Source organism: Ranitomeya imitator, chromosome 6, assembly GCF_032444005.1.
Source record: "Ranitomeya imitator isolate aRanImi1 chromosome 6, aRanImi1.pri, whole genome shotgun sequence".
Taxonomy (NCBI): domain Eukaryota; kingdom Metazoa; phylum Chordata; class Amphibia; order Anura; family Dendrobatidae; genus Ranitomeya; species Ranitomeya imitator.
In genome coordinates, this window is record NC_091287.1 from 466,679,700 (window position 1) to 466,705,481 (window position 25,782).

Consider the following 25,782-nt stretch of genomic DNA (forward strand, 5'->3'; position numbering starts at 1 on the left):
GGCTTAAATGTCTGCAGTGAGTGTGATCCGATTCTCTCGCATGCAAGAAACAGATCACAGGTGCGGAGAAAACTTAATTTCTCCATCTTCTCCATTGTATGAGTGAGCATACTGTATATCGGACTACACTGGGATGACATCCGAGTGTAGTCTGATGTTTTGCACGCACCAATCAACTTATATGAATGCATCCATGAAAAGAATAATGCAAGTCTGCGCTGCTCCATAGTATGACTTCGGAGCTAATGCTGTCTAATGAACCATTGTCCGGGTTGCACGCTGGCTACTCGCCGGTGTGATCGAACTCTTAGATCTCGCTTACACGAGCGTACAAATCGGACGAGTACAATCCAATTGAAAATCGGATTGTACTCAGACCCATGTTATTCAATATTTTTTCTCAGCTGTATTCGGCATACTGAAAATTCACTCCGAAATCGGTACAGTGCAAGAAAGAAATCTCATGCCATATGGACCGTCAGTGGCATCTGAATTTTAGGGATACATTACAACTCTGTAGCATAGGAAACTGTAAATGGCCATGTATAAGATTAATAGCTGCTAAATAAAAAAACGGATTGCATACCGACCGAACACACGGATGACAAGTGAGAAAACAAAATCGTCCCACTCTCCTGGATGAGGATGGGACCAATTTTTTTTTTTTATACGCAAATGTGAGTGCACCCTTACAATGTTTTTTATCCATGGTTAGATAAAACATCCTTCACTTGGTGTTTCAGTGGCTGGTTCCTTTCTGGTCTTTGTACAGCCCTCCTTTTGTGGTAACATCTTGCATTATGTGACAGCTACTGTATTCACGTATGAAAAAGAAACCCGTCATCCGCAATAAAATCTGCACCAAAGTTCTTATCATTTAATGCAAAATTTTCCCAAAATTGGTTCTGATGTGTTTTTTTTTTCTGTAGAAGTCATAAACCTAGCCCAAAGCATTTGCCTTTTATATGTAGAATATTTTTCCCACCTTCATAAACATTCATTATTATTCTTCATGAGATGATTCCCATAGACCAATATATTGCTTTCGGAGGTCATTTCGATCAGGTCACTTAATGTAATTCACATTAGAAAGCTGTCCTTTTCAGGTCTGCAATTTTAAGGTTTTCATTGTTCCTTTCGTCTTGGAAGCATCTCATTTGCAAAAATAAAAATGCCAAGGTCTAAGCAATAGACAGGCAAGTAAGAGGGGTCATCCTAGACCAATGTAGATGTAAAAAAAGAGGCAAATATAACTAAAGGCTTAATGTTTCTTTATTTGATAGTGAGAGTTTTATTATATCCAAGATATTTAACATTTCTAAACTAAATCTATGGGGAACAAGGGAACAATGACATATTCAGGTGACAGAATAATCCTTCATATTGTAGCAGATTGTGTTTTGTACGGAATTTTATTATAATTCAGTGTGAAATATCTCGGTGGAAATTATTATGTATATAACGCGGAGAAGGAATATGAACACCATTTTCCTAAAAGTAATCTGTGTCCCAGCTTTATTAAATCCCCCCCCCCTTGTTGTAGGCGCATTGAGCAGTAGGTAAAATTGGTATTGCAATCTGAATTGTTCACATAAGTAATTTAACAGAGTATCGGAGCTTGTACAGTAATAAGGCTTGTTTTAATCCTCTGGTTGTGGCTCCTGACACCATGGAACTGCACATTGCTTCTGTTTGCCCCTGTGGGGAGGTTAGATGACTGGAGGATTACAAAACCCGTGCCTTTTATTATTTGTACAGGCTCTATTCTCTGATAAAAGGAATGAAGAAAAAATTGCATTCACACATTTGGCGAGGAACTCCTTACAACTGTATCTTCACACGCAGGTCAGGCATTGGCTGCTACTTTGTGTGTGCCCCCGTCATCAGAATAGGAAAACTTAAGAGAATTGTTTAAAGATCTCGATCATAGTTAAAACGCAGCTCTGGGCTGTAAAAAGGGCTCAAAGTAGCTAGCGCTTGCTTTTGCTTTCTACCGCAATCATATGGTGATCTTTAAATAATCTCTTAAATGCTATAAAGAAAAAAAAAAAAGGTTTCTTAAAAGGTCTTCATCAAACTGCACATTTTTTATGTTCAAGGCTGAATTTTATGAGGAAATGATCGCGAAACTGCAAGAAGATTTGGAACAGTCAAAGAGACACTGCAGAAAATGTTCAAAAAGTCTGGAGTCTGCTGAGCAGAACATTTGTGATTTAAGACGGGAAATAACTTTATTACAATCAAATCACAAACAGACAGTCGAACAGGTAACACTGCTGTATTCTATCGAATTTTGTTTTCATGTTACAATGCCACACATCATTTTTGTTCAGTAGGTTTTATTTTTGTCTTTCGTTTGGGTAGGTGAACAATAAAAGATGCATATTGCTCTTCTACACCTGTGATTTCCAAGTTTTCTCCTTCGCTTAGCAGTCCAACACTATTTTATTCTATTTTTTTACTGACACGTTAAAGTAAGTGTCCACTACTGGACAACCCCTTCTTGACCAAATTAAATAAAAAACATTCATACATTAAGAACCAGCCCCCTTCCAATGTGGTCGTTGTGTTTCCCGGTGATTCCATCTGATTACTGTTCCATCTGATGGAAGTGAGAAGACTACAGCCGATCAATCCTTACATGACTTGCGGGAAACACAGTACCAAAATGGTGTCAGTCTTGAAGGTATATGCGTTTTTTACTTCTTCTGGGGCACATTAGCATTCAACATGAGGTTTTCCAGCAGTGCACAATCCCTTTTAAGCTTGAGTGCATAGAGAAAAATAGTAATTGCATATAATAAAGTAGTTGACACTACCGTCAGGTCGACATCAGCTGAGATTCGGACAGCCCTATTCTCTGGATTGTAGCATTTGGCTAATGGTGCACAGTATCAAAGTTTAGCAAACAAGCACAATCATCATCAAAAGAATAGGTAGATACAGCACTCACCAGCTGGATCTTACAGCAGTCACCAGCCAGATCTTAAGGCACTCACCAACCTAATCTTATGATACTCATCATCTGGATGTTACGGCACTTAGCAAATGAACCTTATGGCACTCACCAGCTGGATCTTACTACACTCACCAGCTGGATCTTATTACACTCACCAGTTGTATCTTACTGCAGTCACCAGCTGGATGTTATTGTACTCACCAACTCGATCTTACGGTACTCACCAGTTGAATCTTATGGCACTCACCAGTTGGATCTTGCTGCACTCACCAACAGGATCTCACTGTGCTCACCAGCTGGATCTTATTGCACTCATCAACTGAATCCTACTGCACTCATCAGCTGGATCTTACTGCAGTCACCAGCTGGATCTTATGGTACTCACCAACTCGATCTTAAGGTACTCACCAGTTGAATCTTATGGCACTCACCAGTTGGATCTTGCTGCACTCACCAACAGGATCTCACTGTGCTCACCAGCTGGATCTTATTGCACTCATCAACTGAATCCTACTGCACTCATCAGCTGGATCTTGCTGCAGTCACCAGCTGTATCTTGCCGCACCCACCAGCTGGATATTGCCACACTCACCAGCTGGATCTTACTGCACTCATCAGCTGGATCTTACTGTAGTCACCAGCTGAATCTTGCTGCACTCACCAGCTGGATCTTGCTGCACTCACCAGCTGGATCTGACTGCACTCACCAGCTGGATCTTCCTGCACTCACCAGCTGGATCTTCCTGCACTCACCAGCTGGATCTTGCTGCACTCACCAGCTGGATCTTGCTGCACTCACCAGCTGGATCTTACTGCACTCACCAGCTGGATCTTCCTGCACTCACCAGCTGGATCTTCCTGCACTCACCAGCTGGATCTTCCTGCACTCACCAGCTGGATCTTGCTGCACTCACCAGCTGGATCTTGCTGCACTCACCAGCTGGATCTTCCTGCACTCACCAGCTGGATCTTCCTGCACTCACCAGCTGGATCTTCCTGCACTCACCAGCTGGATCTTCCTGCACTCACCAGCTGGATCTTCCTGCACTCACCAGCTGGATCTTACTGCACTCACCAGCTGGATCTTCCTGCACTCACCAGCTGGATCTTCCTGCACTCACCAGCTGGATCTTGCTGCACTCACCAGCTGGATCTTCCTGCATTCACCAGCTGGATCTTCCTGCACTCACCAGCTGGATCTTCTTGCACTCACCAGCTGGATCTTGCTGCATTCACCAGCTGGATCTTCCTGCACTCACCAGCTGGATCTTCCTGCACTCACCAGCTGGATCTTCCTGCACTCACCAGCTGGATCTTGCTGCACTCACCAGCTGGATCTTACTGCATTCACCAGCTGGATCTTGCTGCACTCACCAGCTGGATCTTCCTGCACTCACCAGCTGGATCTTCCTGCATTCACCAGCTGGATCTTGCTGCACTCACCAGCTGGATCTTCCTGCACTCACCAGCTGGATCTTCCTGCATTCACCAGCTGGATCTTGCTGCACTCACCAGCTGGATCTTACTGCTCTCACCAGCTGGATCTTAAGGTAATAAAATATAACCTTATTTGATGTACAGTTTGTACAGAATCAGATGAAAGCTGGGACATTTCACGCATTCTTACCGTGAGAAAACACTGATTGCATGAAAGAGCCAAATGCTCCTTCTCAGTATTGCCCACAGGGGAATAGAAGAATCCCCTCGTGGCCCCCTGTGCATGAGTGGGCCGTCCTATATGAGCACTATTTAGTACATTACACTTTATTCACTATGTACAGAGAAAACCAGGATCTCCTCATTCATTTAATTAACTACCCATTGTATTATTATAGAAATGTGTTACTGAGAGTAATGTAATACTTGCATGTTGGCTATATGCTATTTCCTTTCACCTGCTTCTATACTGAATAAAATGAGTATACTATTAATCCAGCTGGTGACTGCCACATTTAACTCTTTTTTATGTTGAAGAAACAGTAATGGCTGCTTCATGTCTGCTTCTCATAACTGCAGGTGGAATACTGGAGCATGCGGACGTCCACACTCACCCTGAGCATTTCTGTATATAGATTTCTCAATTCTAGATTCAGTATGTATTTAATTTTCATGAAATCATTCAATTTATCTGATTCCCACGTTATTTATCCAAGATAACCCACCTCACCCCTCCCACAAATGTGTCTCATCTCTATGGAATCCTAGACTTAACTTTAAGAGCTTTAGGCTGTGTGCACACGTTGCATTTTTATGGTGTTTTTCAGTGCAGATTTGTCACAAAACCTAAAGGGATGCCCGCAAAGTGAATGAGATTCCTGAAGTCTCATGCACACATTGTTTATTTGTGACTTGTAGATTTAGTTCACATTTATACAGTACAGACCAAAAGTTTGGACACACCTTCTCACCTTCAAAGATTTTTCTGTATTTTCATGACTATGAAAATTGTACATTCACACTGAAGGCATCAAAACTATGAATTAACACATTTGGATTTACATACTTTACAAAAAAGTGTGATACAACTGAAATTATGTCTTATATTCTAGGTTCTTCAAAGTAGCCACCTTTTGCTTTGGTGACGGCTTTGCACACTCTTGGCATTCTCTTGATGAGCTTCAAGAGGTAGTCACGGGGAATGGTCTTCCAACTATCTTGAAGGAGTTCCCAGAGATTTGTGCATGAACTCTTACAGGACAGCAGAGCGAAATCCAGGACTTCCCTGACGCTCCATAGTGTAGATGCTCAAGGACACCACGAGCCTGTATATTGAAGATGTTCTAGCCTGGAAGCAATTCAGGATTACACCTTGAAAAAGTATTGTCATCATTGAGTATTATGACCTCTTTAACCATTCTCCATGTCTCTTGATGACAGTGTTTTTTTAGAGTGTGACCTTTCATATTGTCTTGAAAAAAACCAAAAACTTCCATTTCTCACCAAACGAAAATAGAGGCATATGGATATACAGTAGGTCCTCATACCTTCTTGTGGGTGCTCATGTTCTATGTAGACCTAGAAACTTCTGGATCAGCCTACAAATGTAATAACTGTTGAATTTTGTAGATTATCCTGTTTCACTGCTCAATGATCAGATCATAAAAGTCTAAACCCTTTATTGACCAGGCGATTTTTAGTCTTTGTACTTAAATTTTTTCCTCCCCTTATTCCAGGAGCTATAACTTTTATTTTTAGAAATTGTTTTATATTGTTCATGCTTTATGCTTAACTACTATTTGAATTCTTCAAGTTTTTATGGTTTTGTGGATGCCTTTGATGTCTACGTTTTATACAATGAATGTAGTATAAATAAATATAAATATATAATTAATATATATATATATATATATATATATATATATATATATATATATATACTTTCAAATTCACACATATACTGTTAAAACATAACAGGTTTGAAGACACCTGTGAAAGAGAGGACAGAAGCAGTGACAGCTATATTTCGGACACCTGTGAAAGAGAGGACAGAAGCAGTGACAGCTATATTTCGGCGTGCTCGGAGATTTAGTTTTTTGTCGCTGCAGCTGCATGACTTGCGGCTGCTAGACAGGCTGAATACATGTGGGAATTCCCTAACAAACAGGCAACCCCCACATGTATTCAGGCTGTCTAGCAGTCGCAAATCATGCAGCTGCGGCGACGAAAGCTAAATCTCCGAGCACGCCGAAATGCTCGGATACCAGCCGAGCATGCTCGGAGAAACCTGAGTAACGAGTACACTCGCTCATCAATAATAATAATCTTTATTTTTATGAAGTGCTAACATATTCCGCAGCGCTTTACAGTTTTCACACATTATCATCGCTGTCCCCAATGGGGCTCACAATCTAAATTCCCTATCAGTATGTGTTTTGGAGTGTGGGAGGAAACCGGAGAACCCGGAGGAAACCCACGCAAACACGGAGAGAACATACAAACTCTTTGCAGATGTTGTCCTTGGTGGGGTTTGATGGGTTCAAGGCTCCAGTGCTATCCACTGAGCCACCATGCTAACCATCACTAAAACCTACATCTTCCACCATCAAAAGATGGAAATCTTTTGGGAACTGGTTAAACAAATGTACTTGAGGCAAAGTTTTCCATGTGTCTTTTTTGAGTCAACTAGACAAACGTTTTGACAAAAAAAAAAGTAAAACTCACATTTTGTAAGCATTCACCGTTGACTTATTAGATGTTGGAACAGGACAGTAGCTGAGTGGTTGCATCAAACTGTTATGAAGAAGCAGTAGTACTGAAAATATATTTTTGCTTTTGTGGGATAACTGATTAATAGTATTTCACTTTGTTTCTAGCTGAATGTGAAGGCAAAAGAAAACGTTGTTCTCTGTGTTGAGCTTGACAGGCTGAAAGAAGAGCTTTCTGAATTCAAGCAAGAATCCAAAATCGAATTGTTGAAACTTCAACATAAAAGTACCGGAGAGGAGGTAACGCTGCCATAGACAAATGTTTACAATCATTATATCAAAGTTACTAAAATTAAAAACACTTATTTTTTTTTCCTTTTGAAACAAGTGAATGTTTCAGACGAGATGGTTAGGAACTCTTCCATCTGTTATCTAATTAGGAGATACAAAGGTCGCAGAAAATTTGGGGAGCTTGCTTGAATATTTCTCTTGACTGAAACTATTAAGATTAAATTTCTCTCCCGTGGCTTCAAAGATGTATTGTTCCCTTCTCGAGTTACCACTCTTGGTCTTGAAGGGGTTAAGTAACACAAGATGTTCTAGGGGGCAAGAGTGTTTCATCATTACCTTTCGAGCTGATACTGGAACCTTAATGACTTGTAATTATAACTTTTTCGTAAAGTCGAGACACTTTGCTTTTAACTCCTGACCTCCAGTGATTTTAGACCGTGCAGTGTTTTCATGACTTAATAAGCAGCAGTTTTGGGCCTCAGAGAATCGTAATACTGTAATGGGACACAGAGCAACACTTTTAATTGTATGAAAAATGAGAACTGACTTGCCGTCATTTCTTAAAATGTACCTTCTGCACGTACTTGTCACAACTAACGAAAAGCTTGCTAGTATTAATCGAGCTGGGGTCCTGTATTTTTGGGATACATTTTTTGTATTTCTTACTTTCGTTATAGAAACTAAAATGTTATTGTTGTTTGTAAGATAAGTCCAAAAACTTAATGTGTTTTTCAAGCTGTTTGCTATTGTTAAAATACATATGTTATTCAATGCCCTGAACTTATGTTCCTGTTAATACAAGTGCTTATAAAATATGAGCCTCTTCTATATAACTTGACTCACTCTTGCATCTGGACGTTAAAGTATAGAGTAAAGGAAAAGCAGGGAGCAATGGATCTGTTAGGAACATAATGGCCACTTGTCATCTAATCTCAAAACTGCTGTGTAGGCAATCCTGGGAACAGTCCGTGTCTTTGAAGATCCATAAGTTAGCTACTTGTATAATACTTAAAGGGAACCTGTCAACAGGTTTGGCCAATATGAGATGCGGCCATCACCTTTCAGGGCAGATATACAGCATTCTATAATGCTGTATATAAGCCCCCAACCCGACCTATAATGAAAAAAAAAAGAACTTTTATTATACTCACTGGCGGATGTGGTCTGGTCCGATGGGTGTCGCTTTTCTTGGTCCGGTGCCTCTCATCTTCTTACAATCGCTGTACTGCTTGTTTCGTGTGGATGACGCGTCCCTGCATCATCCACACAGTCTGCTCGGCATCACGCTCCTGCTCAGGCATGGAAACAGGAACACATGGGCTACTCCGCACAGTGAACAAGTGTGTAGGAACATGCTCACACACCACCAAGAAACTTGAAGACACAAAAGAGCATAGTAGAACCAAAAACACTCAATTTCAAAAAATTACAGTAATCCGCAAGTGCTAGTAAAAAAATGTAAAAAACAAGGTATTTGGTTGATACGTTTTTTGAAAAAAATGTATACTAAGCTGCTCCACCAAACGTCACGGTATACCCATATCAGAGCAGTCCTAACTGATGTATGCAATCCTGCTCAGGCATACCTAACTGCCCTGTTTAGGGCAGAGCAACATCCTGCAGAGCTCAGGCGTTGGGCCTCTCTGACCTTTCCCGACACCTGCGCACTGCAGTACGTTGCTCTGTCCTCAACAGGGAAGAGAAGTACGCATGTGCAGGAGTGTGATGCCGAGCAGACTGGGTGATGCAGGGACGCGTCATCCACACAAAAAAGTAGGAGGACAGCGATCGTAAGAAGATGGGAGGAGCCGGACCAAGAAGAGCAACACCCGTCGGACCGGTCCACCCCACAAATGAGTATAGTAAAAGTTATTTTCTTGTCTTACAGGTTGGGTTTGGGGCTTACCATATTTTTCAGATTACAAGAGACACTTATATTAGGGGGGTAATGGGGGTGTGTCTTATAAACCGAACACTGTTGTTACTGGTGCTGCGGGCCCAGAGATGGGGGTGTTGCAGTGGTGGTGTGGCGGTCCTGCTTTGTGCGGTGGTGGTACAGCGGTGAGCGGTGGTCCTGCAGTGGTAGTATTGTGGTGAGCGGTGGTGGTATGGTGGTGAACGGTGGCCCTATGGCAGCATATGGTGGTCGACATTCTTTTTCCGAGGTCCGGCGTCTGGCTTTCGGCTTCTCAATGGGTGCAGGTGCAGATGGAGGAAAGCCGAGAACTCCATCCGTGCCTGCCTCTATGAGATGTCTCCAGGAAAATTGCTGCGGATGCGGCACAGATCGAGCTCTCGGCCCAGCCTTGATGATCTTACCGCTGGTCAATGATGCTGCGCTCATAGCAGCTTATTCACCAGTGGTTTCCAGATTGAAAACTGTTTCTACCCCAGACATGGATTATGGCGTGGGACCGAAAGATGGGCAGATATATACACTGCTCAAAAAAAATAATGGGAACACTCAAATAACACATCCTAGATCTCAATGAATGAAATATTCTCATTGAATACTTTGTTCTGTACAAAGTTGAATGTGCTGGCAACAAAAATGCCTGGGCATGCTCCTGATGAGGTGGCGGATGGTCTCCTGAGGAATCTCCTCCCAGACCAGGAGTAAAGCATCCGCCAACTCCTGGACAGTCTGTGGTGCAACGTGACGTTGGTGGATGGTGCGAGATGTGATGTCCCAGATGTGTTCAATCAGATTCAGGTTTGGGGAACAGGCGGGCCAGTCCATAGCTTCAATGCCTTCATCTTGCAGGAACTGCTGACACACTCCAGCCACATGAGGTCTGGCATTGTCCTGCTTTAGGAGGAACCCAGGGTCAACCGCAGAAGCATATGGTCTCACAAGGGGTTTGAGGATCTCCTCTAAGTACCAAATAGCAGTCAGGCTACCTCAGGCGAGCACATGGAGGGCTGTGCGGCCCTCCAAAGAAATGCCACCCCACACCATTACTGACCCACTGCCAAACCGGTCATGCTGAAAGATGTTGCAGGCAGCAGATCACTCTCCATGGCGTCTCCAGACTCTGTCACGTCTGTCACATGCGCTCAGTGTGAATCTGCTTTCATCTGTGAAGAGCACAGGGCGCCAGTGGCGAATTTGCCAGTCCTGGTGCTCTGTGGCAAATGCCAAGCATCCTGCACAGTATTGGGCTGTGAGCACAACCCCCATCTGTGGACATCAGGCACTCATACCATCCTCATGGAGTCGGTTTCTAACCTTTTGTGCAGACACATGCACATTTGTGGGCTGCTGCAGGTCATTTTGCAGGGCTCAGGCAGTGTTCCTCCTGTTCCTCCTTGCACAAAGGCTGAGGTAGCGGTCCTGCTGCTGGGTTGTTGCCCTCCTATGGCCCCCTCCACATCTCCTGGTGTACTGGCCTGTCTCCTCTTAGCGCCTCCAGCCTCTGGACACTACGCTGACAGACACAGCAAACCTTCTTGCCACAGCTCGCATTGATGTGCCATCCTGGAAAAGCTGTACTACCTGAGCCACTTGTGTGGGTTGTAGAGTCCATATCATGCTACCACGAGTAAGAAAGCACAACCAACATTTAAAAGTGACCAAAACATCAGGCAGAAAGCATTGGTACTGAAATGTGGTCTGTGGTCGCCACCTACAGTACCACTCATTTATAGGGGGTGTCTTGATAATTGCCAATAATTTCTTTCTGTTGTGTATTCCATTTGCACAACAGCATGTGAAATTGATTGTCAAACAGTGTTGCTTCCTAAGTGGACAGTTTGATTTCACAGAAGTTTGATTTACTTGGAGTTATATTCTGTTGTTTAAGTGTTCACTTTATTTTTTGAACAGTGTATTTGTTGTTGTTTTTTTTTTTTATTTTACTTTTATTACGTAAGTATGGTTTAGTTGAGATTATTAAAGAAGTTTGTGTAATTTTTTCAGTTAAAGGACTTTATTCTGGCTGTGTCTTTATTTACAATACAGCTAAAGGATTAGTAATGGAGAGGTGTCTTATAGACAGCAAAACTCAACCAGCTGTGAGTTTTGCCTGGATGGTTATAGAAAATACAGGGGAACCCACTCGGCAACAGGTGTAGGTTGATGGGAGTAATAGTCCAAAAAAAAAACACCTGCTGTCATTGTTCTGACTTGAATATAACTCTCATCATTCTCCTCTAATCGCGCCGATTGCCGGCAGAGCAGGGGAGAATTATGAGAGCTGTCTTCAGCACCCGACGCCGGGGAACAGCGTTTACTGTAGCGCTTCTTACGCGGTGCCGATGCTTGTCACAAGGATGGCATCCATCTGTGTTCTCCGTGTGCACGCGTGCCTTACGTTTTGCCGCCCGTGCTGACGGTAAAAAACGGACATGTTACGTGTAGGTCACTCGGACACACGGTCTGTGGAAGCACACTGACATGTGCACAGACCCATTCATTTCAATGGGTCTGTGTGTTTCAGTGTCTCCGGTAAGTGTGAAAACTGTCACCACACGTATTGGAGACATGGATGTGTGAAAGAGGCCTAAGGCTGAGGAGGGAGAGATGAGTGATTCTCCTCCTCTGCAGGGATGGATAGTGATTGGTGGAGGGAAGTGTTGCTGAGCTGCCTCCACCAATCACATATATGTCTCTGCACACTATTTAAGGTTACAACTGTGGTACTCACAAGTCCGAGATCCTTTTATGAAAGGTGAGCAGACAACCCCCATCATCCTTCAGAATATACTGTATCAATGGGTATATCCTGAAGGATGATGGGGGTTCTGGCCATATTTAGTGTACATATACACTGTAATGTAGTGTCCAAAGTGTTTATTGCAAATGTGACTACCACCTCTCTCATCTTTCAGGATACATCCATGTATACAGTAAGTGGGTGCATTCCTGAGGATGAGGGGGGTGGTAGTCACAATATACTGTACTGCAGGCACTGCACTGTAATTCACAGATCCCCCATAACAGAGCATCATCCACAGATAATATTTTTGTATTTTTTAAAGATTTTTGCACACTATTTGGCTCAAAATATTCAGGTGCGTCTTAAAAAGCGAAAAATACGGTATATACAGCATTATAGAAGGCTGTATATACACCCTGAAAGGTGATGGCCATAACTCGGATTTGCCAAACCTAGTGACAGGTTCACTTTAAAGTGAAGTTTTCCTTATGAATTGTGTAGATGCCCTGCAAATCTAGCATACTTTTAATATGTCTCTGCAGCTCAATTTGGTTTTCTGATGCTACTGGGGAACTGTCAACATGCAGACTAAATATGGATAATGTTTCTATGAAAACCCAGGAGCAGCCACACTTTGTAATTAGCAAATTCCTGATGCTCAGGAAGATGAAAGGATATTTATGCCGTCTGATTAACATATAGATGCTTAATAAGTGCACTAGGTATTCATGTTTTAATGATCAGGGCATGCTAAGGTGTTGAAGAGCCCATCAAACCCACAACCCTGTGTCAGAAATGCACATTTGTACACTTCACCCTTTTGTCTGCTAATGACAAGTAGCTCTTCTTGAGCATTAGGCCATGACTACATCACTACAAGCTAAAGGTACCGTCACACATAACGATATCGTTAACGATATCGTTGCTTTTTGTGACGTAGCAACGATATCGTTAACGAAATCGTTGTGTGTGACAGCGACCAACGATCAGGCCCCTGCTGGGAGATCGTTGGTCACTGGGGAAAGTCCAGCACTTTATTTTGTCGCTGGATCTCCCGCTGACATCGCTGGATCGGCGTGTGTGACGCCGATCCAGCGATGTCTTCACTGGTAACCAGGGTAAACATCGGGTTACTAAGCGCAGGGCCGCGCTTAGTAACCCGATGTTTACCCTGGTTACCGTTGTAAATGTAAAAAAAAAAAAAAAAACACTACATACTTACATTCCCGGTGTCTGGTCATGTCCCCCGCCGTCAGCTTCCTGCACTGACTGGTGAGCGCCGGCCAGCCGTAAAGCACAGCGGTGACGTCACCGCTGTACTTTATGGCCGGCGCTCAGTCAGTGCGGGAAGCTGACCAGACACCGGGAATGTAAGTATATAGTGTTTTTTTTTTTTACATTTACAACGGTAACCAGGGTAAACATCGGGTTACTAAGCGCGGCCCTGCGCTTAGTAACCCGATGTTTACCCTGGTTACCCGGGGACTTCGGGATCGTTGGTCGCTGGAGAGCTGTCTGTGTGACAGCTCTCCAGCGACCAAACAGCGACGCTGCAGCGATCGACATCGTTGTCGGTATCGCTGCAGCGTCGCTTAGTGTGACGGTACCTTAACTCTCCATGCTCATTGTGAAGACGCTGCTATTGTGCCCATGAAGTCAGGAGGAGGTAATACACAATTGCAACACACCTCTAACAATGAAATTCAGTGAAATCTCTGATCTACTGTTTAACTCTTTGGATTATTGGCCCCTAGGGCTATGACCTTATTCTCCTTAAGGTACCTTCACACATAACGATTTCGTTAACGATATCGTTGCTTTTTGTGACGTAGCAACGATATCGTTAACAAAATCGTTATGCGTGACAGCGACCAACGATCAGGCCCCTGCTGGGAGATCGTTGGTCGCTGGGAATGATCAGGACCTTTATTTGGTCGCTGATCACCTGCTGACATCGCTGAATCGGCGATGTCTTCACTGGTAACCAGGGTAAACATCGGGTTACTAAGCGCAGGGCCGCGCTTAGTAACTCGATGTTTACCCTGGTTACCTGGGGACTTCGGCATCGTTGGTCGCTGGAGAGCTGTCTGTGTGACAGCTCTCCAGCGACCACATAACGACGAAACAGCGACGCTGCAGCGATCGGCATCGTTGTCTATATTGCTGCAGCGTCGCTAAATGTGACGGTACCTTTAGACTTTTAGTCTGATTCACTTAAAGAAATACTGTAAGTAAGATCACCCCCCCAATCATATATAGAGACATGCAGTGTTCAAAAGGTAATCCCATTAACACCTTTTATATTTTCTATCTGTTGCTGCATTCCCAAGTAATTAGCAGTCCCTTTCATGTGCAAATGAGGCATGAAGTGCTTTGGGTGTAAGGGAGCACTTTCCAAGTTTCTACCATCCAAGGTTGTTTCCTTGCCCATCTCCAGTTTCTTTAGCTTGATTGATAGCTCATTGTCTGGTTCGAGACAAGGAAATCTTCACAAGATCTCCTTATCTTCCCCTCTCTTATTTCCTTTCCCCACAATTGCATATAAAGGTACCGTTACACTAAACGACTTACCAACGATCACGACCAGCGACACGACCTGGCCGTGATCGTTGGTAAGTCGTTGTGTGGTCGCTGGGGAGCTGTCACACAGACAGCTCTCTCCAGCGACCAACGATCAGGGGAACGACTTCGGCATCGTTGAAGCTGTCTTCAACGATGCCGAAGTCCCTGGGTAACCAGGGTAAACATCGGGTTACTAAGTGCAGGGCCGCGCTTATAACCCGATATTTATCCTTGTCACCATTGTAAAAGTTAAAAAAAAAACAGTACATACTCACATTCCGATGTCTGTCACGTCCCCCGGCATCAGCTCCCCTGCACTGACTGTCAGCGCCGGCCGGCCGTAAAGCAGAGCACAGCGGTGACACCACTGCTGTGCTCTGCTTTATGGCCGGCCGGCGCTGACACAGTCAGTGCGGGAACCTGACGCCGGGGGACGTGACAGACATCGGAATGTATGTACTGTTTTTTTTTTTTTTTTTTTTTTTAACTTTTACAATGGTAACCAGGGTAAATATCGGGTTACTAAGTGCGGCCCTGCGCTTAGTAACCCGATATTTACCCTGGTTACAAGTGAACACATCGCTGGATCGGCGTCACAAACGCCGATTCAGCGATGACAGCGGGTGATCAGCAACCAAAAAAAGGTCCTGATCATTCCCAGCGACCATCGGCTCGTTGTCTATATCGCTGCAGCGTTGCTGAGTGTGATGATACCTTAAGTGCTGAAGGAGAGTAATTAATTAAATTAATTGTAAGCACCAAGCATAATTTCTATCACTGTGTATGGTAGCCATTGATTTTTATCTTAGACTCTTGAGTGATTTTCTTTTACTTCACCACCCTGTTTTTTCCCTTCTTGTAACACTTTAACAGAAGCTTCTTGTCACTCCATCCCAATACTCTTCACACTTGCCTACTGTCCCCTTAAGGTATGGTAGCAATTTTCTTCATTCAATTCGTGCTATGTTTTGTTGGTATAGTATATTATAGGGACAGGCAGATGAAATAGACAGAAGCAGATTGACTGACATTATAACAGAATTACTGTATAGTCCTTAAAATTGCAGCCTGTACTGCGGTGATTCGGGTTTGATGAAAACATGATGAAAAAAGAGAGAGGCCATCACATGTCAACTAATTAAACACGGCTTTAGAGGTCTCCATGTTACTAGGCGTTGTTCACCCTGAATCACTAATCACGAGGATGTAGCCGATTAGTTGGCTAGAAAGCCAAGAAATCACTGCCTGAGCTGTGATATCCATTATATCACTAGATAACACTAGCTCCTAATTACCTAATATCCTTAATATTGGTTCAGATCTAACTACATTATTGTATTACAATGTAAGCCTTCAATTCAGGTTCTATAGCTCAAAACAAAACTGCATCTGGTGTAAGGAGATGATATCTATAACTCTGTATGTAACCCCTTTCTCATGTACAGCACCATGGAATTAATGGTGCTATATAAATAATAATAATAATAATAATAATAATAAATGGCACTTTTTGAAAGTCCTGCATCAGTGGGTTTCATTAAAGTGTATCTGTCATTTAAGCTAGCTTTTCAAAATAAGCATTTGTGTGTGTACACGAGATATGACACTATTTTTGGCCATTATATGACTTGTAGCCTGCATTTTCAGTTCTTGCTATTCTAGTGGGTGGAAACTTGCTACTATGATGTCTCCCATAGACAGGATTCCTTATTTCCTGATCTTTTTCTGTCTAAGAAACGTTCAGCAGTAGCATGGAGGACATTATATTTTAGTACTGAGCACTGTAGCTGTGAATACAGTTTTGGGATCCAAGAAATCACTCCATAATTGCAGAATGATGTGCCTGTTCTGACTCAGTATTCTCACTTTTCCTCACTCCTGTGTCTAATTTCTCCTACTCCTGCACTGATTAAAAGCACTTCACCTTCATACTAAATGGTGCAAGTTTCTTTTAGCAGTGCAGGGGTTAATCTGCTCAGTTGAGAGCTCCTGGAAGCTTTCCTGCATTAAGACTCAGCTGTTCACTGTTAGCCACCTTCATCTCCTATGTAATGTGGGCCCTAGCTAGCACTTATTGTCAGAGATGGCTTTTGCTGCATGGCTGTAGGTTGTTAGTGGTTGTTATTTGAGAAGGTGTTTGATGGATTTATCTGTGACTGTTGCTAGGTTTTGTGTGTTTGTGATAATTCCTTTTCTTCTCCTACTTTGGTTTAACCCCATCCTCCACTCCCCAATGCATTCCTCTGTTGTTTTAAACACATATCGGAACCACCAGGACATATACAACATATTCCCAGAAAACCCCTATCACGGGGGGCCAGGGATCCTCTCCAAAATACAAACTATAATCATAAAGAGAAAAAAGAGAGTTTGCGATCCAAACCAAAAAGTATATATATAGTATGATACTGAATCAAGGTTGCTCAAAGAACCACATCTTACAGTTTTGTAAAGTTACAAACTGATTTTATTAGAAATAAATATTATACAACCATGTAAAACGTACATATAATACCATCAGAAAAAGAAAAAAGAAAAAAAGAAAGAAAGGGGGAGCAAGCAGGCAATAATGTCAAACCATGGAAAACAATGGGCAAACCAGAAAGCACATGTGAACAGAGACGCAGGGGAACACCCCCAATTCTCAAAAAAGTGCATAGTGCATAATAAGCAGCAGTTGAAATTATCTGAGTGTCACAGTGCACCACAAAAACATGGGCATAGAGGGTAGGAGATAAAGTAACATTCTAGTACGATCAAAGTAATGATCGCCCAAGCACCGGTAAGGTATAATACCTTACGAGCCTCACGTACAAAAAGAATGTCTCCAAATCCACTTACCCATGCTGCTGGTTACCCGAAACGCTGATGCCCCTGGCAAATTGGGGTGTTAATCATATCTATAAAAGAGGGGTGGGAATCCTGAGTGCTTTTTCTGTATTTCTACTGAAAAGACATGTATAGGAATAGGAAGTGGTTGAGACGAAGAAATCACGGGAGCGTTCATTCCTGATCATTGCCCCATGTATCAGAAGAATGAGCATCAGCGTTTCGGGTAACCAGCAGCATGGGTAAGTGGATTTGGAGACATTCTTTTTGTACGTGAGGCTCGTAAGGTATTATACCTTACCGGTGCTTGGGCGATCATTACTTTGATCGTACTAGAATGTTACTTTATCTCCTACCCTCTATGCCCATGTTTTTGTGGTGCACTGTGACACTCAGATAATTTCAACTGCTGCTTATTATGCACTATGCACTTTTTTGAGAATTGGGGGTGTTCCCCTGCGTCTCTGTTTGTTCACATGTGCTTTCTGGTTTGCCCATTGTTTTCCATGGTTTGACATTATTGCCTGCTTGCTCCCCCTTTCTTTCTTTTTTTCTTTTTTCTTTTTCTGATGGTATTATATGTACGTTTTACATGGTTGTATAATATATATTTCTAATAAAATCAGTTTGTAACTTTACAAAACTGTAAGATGTGGTTCTTTGAGCAACCTTGATTCAGTATCATACTATATATATATACTTTTTGGTTTGGATCGCAAACTCTCTTTTTTCTCTTTATGATTATAATTCCTCTGTTGTTTGTGTGAGTATATTTGTATGATTGATATTTTTTGTTATCCTGGTTGGTGTATTACGGTACACTACTATACCCCATCTTCCCTGGAAGGGGGGGGTGAGAAAGGTACAGACTAAGGGTGGATTCAAGAGCTAAGGCAAGGTATGTAGCCCCTTCTTCTCCTACTTTGGTTTAACCCCATCCTTCACCTCCCTCTTCATTCCTATTCTGTTTGTGTGAGTATATTTGTATGATTGGTATTTTGCGTTATCCCTGTTCGTTAGTGTGGTACACTACTACTACTTTCTTCCTTGGGTGGGGGAAGGGTACAGACTGAGAGTGGATTCAGGAGCTAAGGCAAGGTACATGGCCCTGGCGTATTCACCATCAGCAATAATTTGGGGAACAGGGCGTGCTAGGGTGCCCCTAGTATTAGCGACAGGGAAGGAGTCCCTGGTCTACGGACACCCGACAACAGACATGACATTAGTTCGGACCGAGACTGTTTTTTGATCCATTATAGATCCTATCCCTGCTCTGACAGGACAACTGCAGCAGCTCAGCTTGGGGATGTCAAATCTATGCACTTTCATTTTGCAGCACCCTAACACATCAGGTTTGGGGACCATGACTCCCAGGCAACACTTAGTGGTGGCCAAGATTGCTTTGCCTGACAGGTTCTCTGGGGGTGTGTAACAAGTTTGTTGTTTTCAGGGAGGCCTGTAAACTATACTTCAGGTTATGTCCTTGTTTCTCATTAATCGAGGAGCAACGGGTGGGGATATTACTCTCTCTCCTTCAGGGTGACCCCCAAGCATGGGCATTCTCTCGACTGTCTGACTCCCAATCGCTCCAGACGGTGGAAGATTTATTTCTGGCACTGGGTCATATATACGACAACCCCAAATGCATCTCCCTGAGTCCACACTTTGTCAGCTTTGGCAGGAAGACCGGCCGGTGGAGGAGTATTCCTCCGAGTTTGATTGGTCCACAGACACGAAGTGGAATGACCCCGCACTCTGTAGTCAATTCTGTGAAGGGCTATCAGTAAGGGTGAAGGATGCCTTAGACTTGCATGAGACTCCAGTTTCCCTTGAGGCGGCCATGTCTCTGGCTATACGGATGGATCACCGTCTTCGCCAGAGACATTTAAAGATAGACCAATGTGCGGGAGGTCTAAGGCCAAGGGAAGCCTGTTCTGAGTCATTTGTGGAACCTATGCAGTTGCGTGGGGCAACTCATTCTGGAAATCAGTCTGTAGTACGGTGTAAAGGGGGGGAATATGTTTTTACCACAATAGAAAGGGACATTTTGTGGGTGCATGCCCTTTCCCTTACTGTAAACAGTCGCAGAAAAACTAAGGAGCCCAGGTTGCAGGGAGGTTAGCAACCCGGGTGTACATATCTCATCCATGGGTAGGGCACAATTGTTTTTGCTTGACAACATCCATCTGTGCGAAAATAAGGTGGTTATTTCTGCCTTTCTGGACAGCAGGGCTGGGTTTAACTTGATCGACACTAGGTTCGTCCTGGTCCAGAGCCTCAAACCACATACACTGTCCAGATCTATACCCATTATCACCATTGACTCTGCACTCTTGAGACCGGTGTATTTTACTCAAGTTTTCCCATGGTTACATTTACAAGTAGGGATCATGCATTCAGAAGGTATTGACCCAATGTGGCTAAACAAAGAAGTAAGACAGGCAATTAACAGTAAAAAGAAAGCATTTGCACTACTAAAGCAGGATGGCACCATTGAAGCTCTAAAAAACTATAGGGAGAAAAATACTTTATCTAAAAAACTAATTAAAGCTGCCAAAAAGGAAACAGAGAAGCACATTGCTAAGGAGAGTAAAACTAATCCCAAACTGTTCTTCAACTATATCAATAGTAAAAGAATAAAAACTGAAAATGTAGGCCCCTTAAAAAATAGTGAGGAAAGAATGGTTGTAGATGACGAGGAAAAAGCTAACATATTAAACACCTTCTTCTCCACGGTATTCACGGTGGAAAATGAAATGCTAGGTGAAATCCCAAGAAACAATGAAAACCCTATATTAAGGGTCACCAATCTAACCCAAGAAGAGGTGCGAAACCGGCTAAATAAGATTAAAATAGATAAATCTCCGGGTCCGGATGGCATACACCCACGAGTACTAAGAGAACTAAGTAATGTAATAGATAAACCATTATTTCTTATTTTTAGTGACTCTATAGCGACAGGGTCTGTTCCGCAGGACTGGCGCATAGCAAATGTGGTGCCAATATTCAAAAAGGGCTCTAAAAGTGAACCTGGAAATTATAGGCCAGTAAGTCTAACCTCTATTGTTGGTAAAATATTTGAAGGGTTTCTGAGGGATGTTATTCTGGATTATCTCAATGAGAATAACTGTTTAACTCCATATCAGCATGGGTTTATGAGAAATCGCTCCTGTCAAACCAATCTAATCAGTTTTTATGAAGAGGTAAGCTATAGACTGGACCACGGTGAGTCATTGGACGTGGTATATCTCGATTTTTCCAAAGCGTTTGATACCGTGCCGCACAAGAGGTTGGTACACAAAATGAGAATGCTTGGTCTGGGGGAAAATGTGTGTAAATGGGTTAGTAACTGGCTTAGTGATAGAAAGCAGAGGGTGGTTATAAATGGTATAGTCTCTAACTGGGTCGCTGTGACCAGTGGGGTACCGCAGGGGTCAGTATTGGGACCTGTTCTCTTCAACATATTCATTAATGATCTGGTAGAAGGTTTACACAGTAAAATATCGATATTTGCAGATGATACAAAACTATGTAAAGCAGTTAATACAAGAGAAGATAGTATTCTGCTACAGATGGATCTGGATAAGTTGGAAACTTGGGCTGAAAGGTGGCAGATGAGGTTTAACAATGATAAATGTAAGGTTATACACATGGGAAGAGGGAATCAATATCACCATTACACACTGAACGGGAAACCACTGGGTAAATCTGACAGGGAGAAGGACTTGGGGATCCTAGTTAATGATAAACTTACCTGGAGCAGCCAGTGCCAGGCAGCAGCTGCCAAGGCAAACAGGATCATGGGGTGCATTAAAAGAGGTCTGGATACACATGATGAGAGCATTATACTGCCTCTGTACAAATCCCTAGTTAGACCGCACATGGAGTACTGTGTCCAGTTTTGGGCACCGGTGCTCAGGAACGATATAATGGAACTAGAGAGAGTACAAAGGAGGGCAACAAAATTAATAAAGGGGATGGGAGAACTACAATACCCAGATAGATTAGCGAAATTAGGATTATTTAGTCTAGAAAAAAGACGACTGAGGGGCGATCTAATAACCATGTATAAGTATATAAGGGGACAATACAAATATCTCGCTGAGGATCTGTTTATACCAAGGAAGGTGACGGGCACAAGGGGGCATTCTTTGCGTCTGGAGGAGAGAAGGTTTTTCCACCAACATAGAAGATTATTCTTTACTGTTAGGGCAGTGAGAATCTGGAATTGCTTGCCTGAGGAGGTGGTGATGGCGAACTCAGTCGAGGGGTTCAAGAGAGGCCTGGATGTCTTCCTGGAGCAGAACAATATTGTATCATACAATTATTAGGTTCTGTAGAAGGACGTAGATCTGGGTATTTATTATGATGGAATATAGGCTGAACTGGATGGACAAATGTCTTTTTTCGGCCTTACTAACTATGTTACTATGTTACTATGACTGTTATGTGCTAGAGGGTCTGCCCTCTCCTTTGTTTCTTTGACTGGTAGATCGGCAGACATGGGAGGTGGTAAAGTGGAGTTAGTAATGTCAAGGACACTGCTTGGGCACCAAGCTTGCAAGGGTGGATACCCAGTCTGTGTCTAAATACCTGTGATGTAGAAACACTTGGCACTGATATAGGTGTGTTCAAGAGCTTATTTATTGAGTGAAGAAATTCAGTCAATATCTGACCTTCATCAGTAATCTGGATAGAGGAGATCTGTGTGGCAGCGCGCTGTCCGGGAGTCTGCAGTGTCCACTGCTAAGACAGAAAGCGCCTCACTCAATAAATATGTTCTTGAACACCCATATATGAGTGCCAAGTATTTCTACATCACAGCTGACGGATTTGGTTATCCTACTTGTGCACCAGCAGAATTCCTGAAGTGCTGTGTTTTCCTAACTACCTGTGTCTAAATACCTGTCTGACTTTGAGGATGTTTTCGTCGGCGCATGGGTGCCAAGAACTTCCTCCCCATTGTCCTTATGAGTGCGCCATTAATCTTTTCCCTGGTACCAAGCTGCCACAGAGCAGACTATATAATATCATAGTCCATGCCATGAATTACTATATAGCAGAAAGTTTGGCAAATGGTCATATCAGACCATCGTCATCTCCCATTGCTGTGGGGTTTTCCTTTGTAAAATAGAAAGATGGGGGGTTACGCCCCTGCCTAGATTTCTGCAAACTCAAATCAGATTATCGTCCAGGATCCGTATCTGCTTCCTCTCATCCCGGACTTCTTAAATCCGATTGTAGGAGCAAAATGATTTTCTAAACTAGATCTCGGGGGGTCATATAATTTCATTCATATTAAAGTGGGGGATGAGCGGAAAACAGCTTTCAATACGCCTGATGAACACTATGAGAACCTTGTGATGCCAGTTGGGTTGACTTATGCTCCCGCCGTCTTTCAGCACTTTGTAAATTACATCTTTAGTCACCTGGAGGTAGATTTGTTGTAATCTATCTTGATGACATAAAAATTTATTCACCTGTGTCACATCAGGTGCATGTCAGGCAGGTCTTACAGATACTCAGAGACAATAACGTATTTGTCAAACCAGAGAAATGTATGTTCTCAGTTGGGCAGATCCCTTTTCTAGGATGTGTTTTATCGCCCACTGATATTCGCATGGTTCCGGCAAAATCCCGAGCGGTACTAGACTGGAATCATCCTGAAGATTTGAAGGCATTAGAAAGGTTTTTCATTTTCACCAACTAATACCGTAAGTTCATCAAAAAATTTTTGGTAGTGGCCAAACATCTGATGGAACGGAACAGACTTTTCCACATGGTTCAGTCTGGCCAGGGAGGCATTAGATACCTTAAAAGAGTGTTTTGCATCTGCACCGATTCTCATACAACCTGACATCACTCAGCCATTTATTGTAGATTTTGTCATATCTGAAGTGGGGGTGGGGACTGTATTGTTGTAGGGTGCATCTCCTGATAAATGGAGTCCATGTGCAAAAACTCTAATCTGCGGGGAGAATTTATGACATTGGTAACTGAACACTTGGCAAACAAGTGTGTCTTTAAAGAGTATGTTGAGAAATTTTTAACGCTCACTCAAATGTTTAATGCAAATGTTTTTAATTTTTACTACACCAGCGAAAAAAAGGGGAGTAAAAACTTCCCCTTTGAAAAAGCTATTAACGCGAAACGCGCGTCAGGGGTAGTGGGAAGGCCACACGGATGCGAACTTATGATGGGTAAGTGCGGATAATTTTGGTGATATGTTGCATCCAGGATTGTATGATTTGTTGAACACTATACTGGGCCTGTGTGGCACCGGAGGGATGACCCCTCATTATCGATATTCTTCCAAATCCTGGTTCACTTTTACCCTCTGAACTATTTATCCAGGTCGTATGTGCATCTGTGTGCTTTACCATTAGTGTACCGGTTGGTTTTTCCTCCTCTCCGCATGGTGGAATTTTTTAATAACTCTTCATGCTTTTGTACGTATGTGTTACTTTCTTTGTATGTATTTATTAATAAAAATTTGTATATTTTCTCTACTATATCTTGGTGTCGATACTCCCCTTTTTTCGCTGGTGTAGTATATTTGAATTTAGGAGTGACACTCCTGTGTATATGACTTTATGGTCTGATAATAGGGAGAACGTTTTCTTTGGTAGATTGTGACCATGCTCTCGGCCACTTATTGTATTCAATGCTTAACAATTACTGTTTTCGTTTTTAATTTTTAGTAGTTGCTCAAGATAAGTGCAAGTGGTGGACAAGGCAAAAATATGCACGATAGGGTAAAAGCGTTAAGTCGCTTCTATCCCGGGCCTTGATCACATAGTCACTCTAGTGGAAGGGGGAACAAAAACAAATTTAATAATATATAATAATAATAATAATAATAATAATAATAATTTTTATTTATATAGCGCCAACATATTCCGCAGCGCTTTACAAATTATAGAGGGGACTTGTACAGACAATAGACATTACAGCATAACAGAAATACAGTTCAAAACCGATACCAGGAGAATGAGTGCCCTGCTCGCAAGCTTACAGACTATGAGGAAAAGGGGAGACACGAGAGGTGGATGGTAACAATTGCTTTAATTATTCAGACTAGCCATAGTGTAAGGCTCGGGTGTTCATGTAAAGCTGCATGAACCAGTTAACTGCCTAAGTATGTAGCAGTACAGACACAGTGGGCTATTAACTGCATAAAGTGAATGAGAACATGATGCGAAGAACCTGATAGTTTTTTTGGTTTTTTTTTTTTTTTTTTTTATAAATAGGCCACACAGGGATAGTTAGGTTAATGCATTGAGGCGGTAGGCCAGTCTGAACAAATGAGTTTTTAGGGTACGCTTAAAACTGGGGGGATTGGGGATTAATCGTATTAACCTAGGTAGTGCATTCCAAAGAATCGGCGCAGCACGTGTAAAGTCTTGGAGACGGGAGTGGGAGGTTCTGATTATTGAGGATGCTAACCTGAGGTCATTAGCGGAGCGGAGGGCACGGGTAGGGTGGTAATTTGACAATTTGACAAATTTGACAATGCACATACATAGAAGGTATATACAATAATATTACAATATTTAAATATACAAAAAAGACAGATTCCTAGTGGGAAAATATTATGGCAACAATGCAGTCCGTGTGATGAGACAGCATCCTGAATAACCGTTAGATGCTGAAAATACATATTGCTTCCTTTTTTTGTTTGGTGCCTTAATGAAAATGTAATCCAATGACAATAAATATATAGTTAATAATATGTGAAAAAATGTAAGACCATAGAGAACAATAATTGTGTTGAAGCAAGGTTGAAACCCCTATAGGGAAAGGTGTGACCAATAGAGAGAAGGAGGAAGAGAAGGGCAGCAAAAACACTTATTCTCAGTGTAGCTTTTGCTGCATGGCTGGAGGTTGTTGGAGCCTGTTATTTCAGAAGGCGTTTGGTGAATTTATCTGTGACTGTTGCTAGGTTTTGGATGTGTGATAATTCCCCTTCTTCTCCTACTTTGGTTTAACCCCATCCTCCACTCCCCGGTGTATTCCGTCTATTGTTTTTGTGAGTATATTTGTTTGTTTGGTATTTTTCGTTATGCCTGTGTTCTTATTACCGTGTTAGTCTGTTTGGTGTATTACGGTACACTACTACACCCCTTCTTCCCTGGGTGGGGGAAGTGTACAGACTAAGAGCAGATTCAGGAACAAAGGCAAGGTACGTGGCCTAGCGTCTTCACCATCAGATGTAATCCAGGGAACAGGGTGAGCTAGGGCACCCATAGTTTTAGAGACAGGAAAGGAGCTCCTGGTCCTAAGACACCCGACAACAGAGTCATGACACATATTCAAATATAAAGTTTATTATATTCAC

At 42.5% G+C, this 25,782-nt stretch overlaps 1 protein-coding gene across 1 annotated transcript in view; it reads left to right on the top strand.

Moving 5' to 3' along the window:
- The window catches only part of LOC138643426 (putative leucine-rich repeat-containing protein DDB_G0290503), a 680,657-nt gene that overhangs the window by 297,637 nt on the left and 357,238 nt on the right, over positions 1-25,782 (top strand). Inside the window, exons 17-18 of the mRNA XM_069732336.1 lie at positions 2,100-2,267; positions 7,273-7,404. Of these exons, the coding sequence (XP_069588437.1) occupies positions 2,100-2,267; positions 7,273-7,404 (300 nt within the window). The remainder of the gene's footprint in view (positions 1-2,099; positions 2,268-7,272; positions 7,405-25,782) is intronic.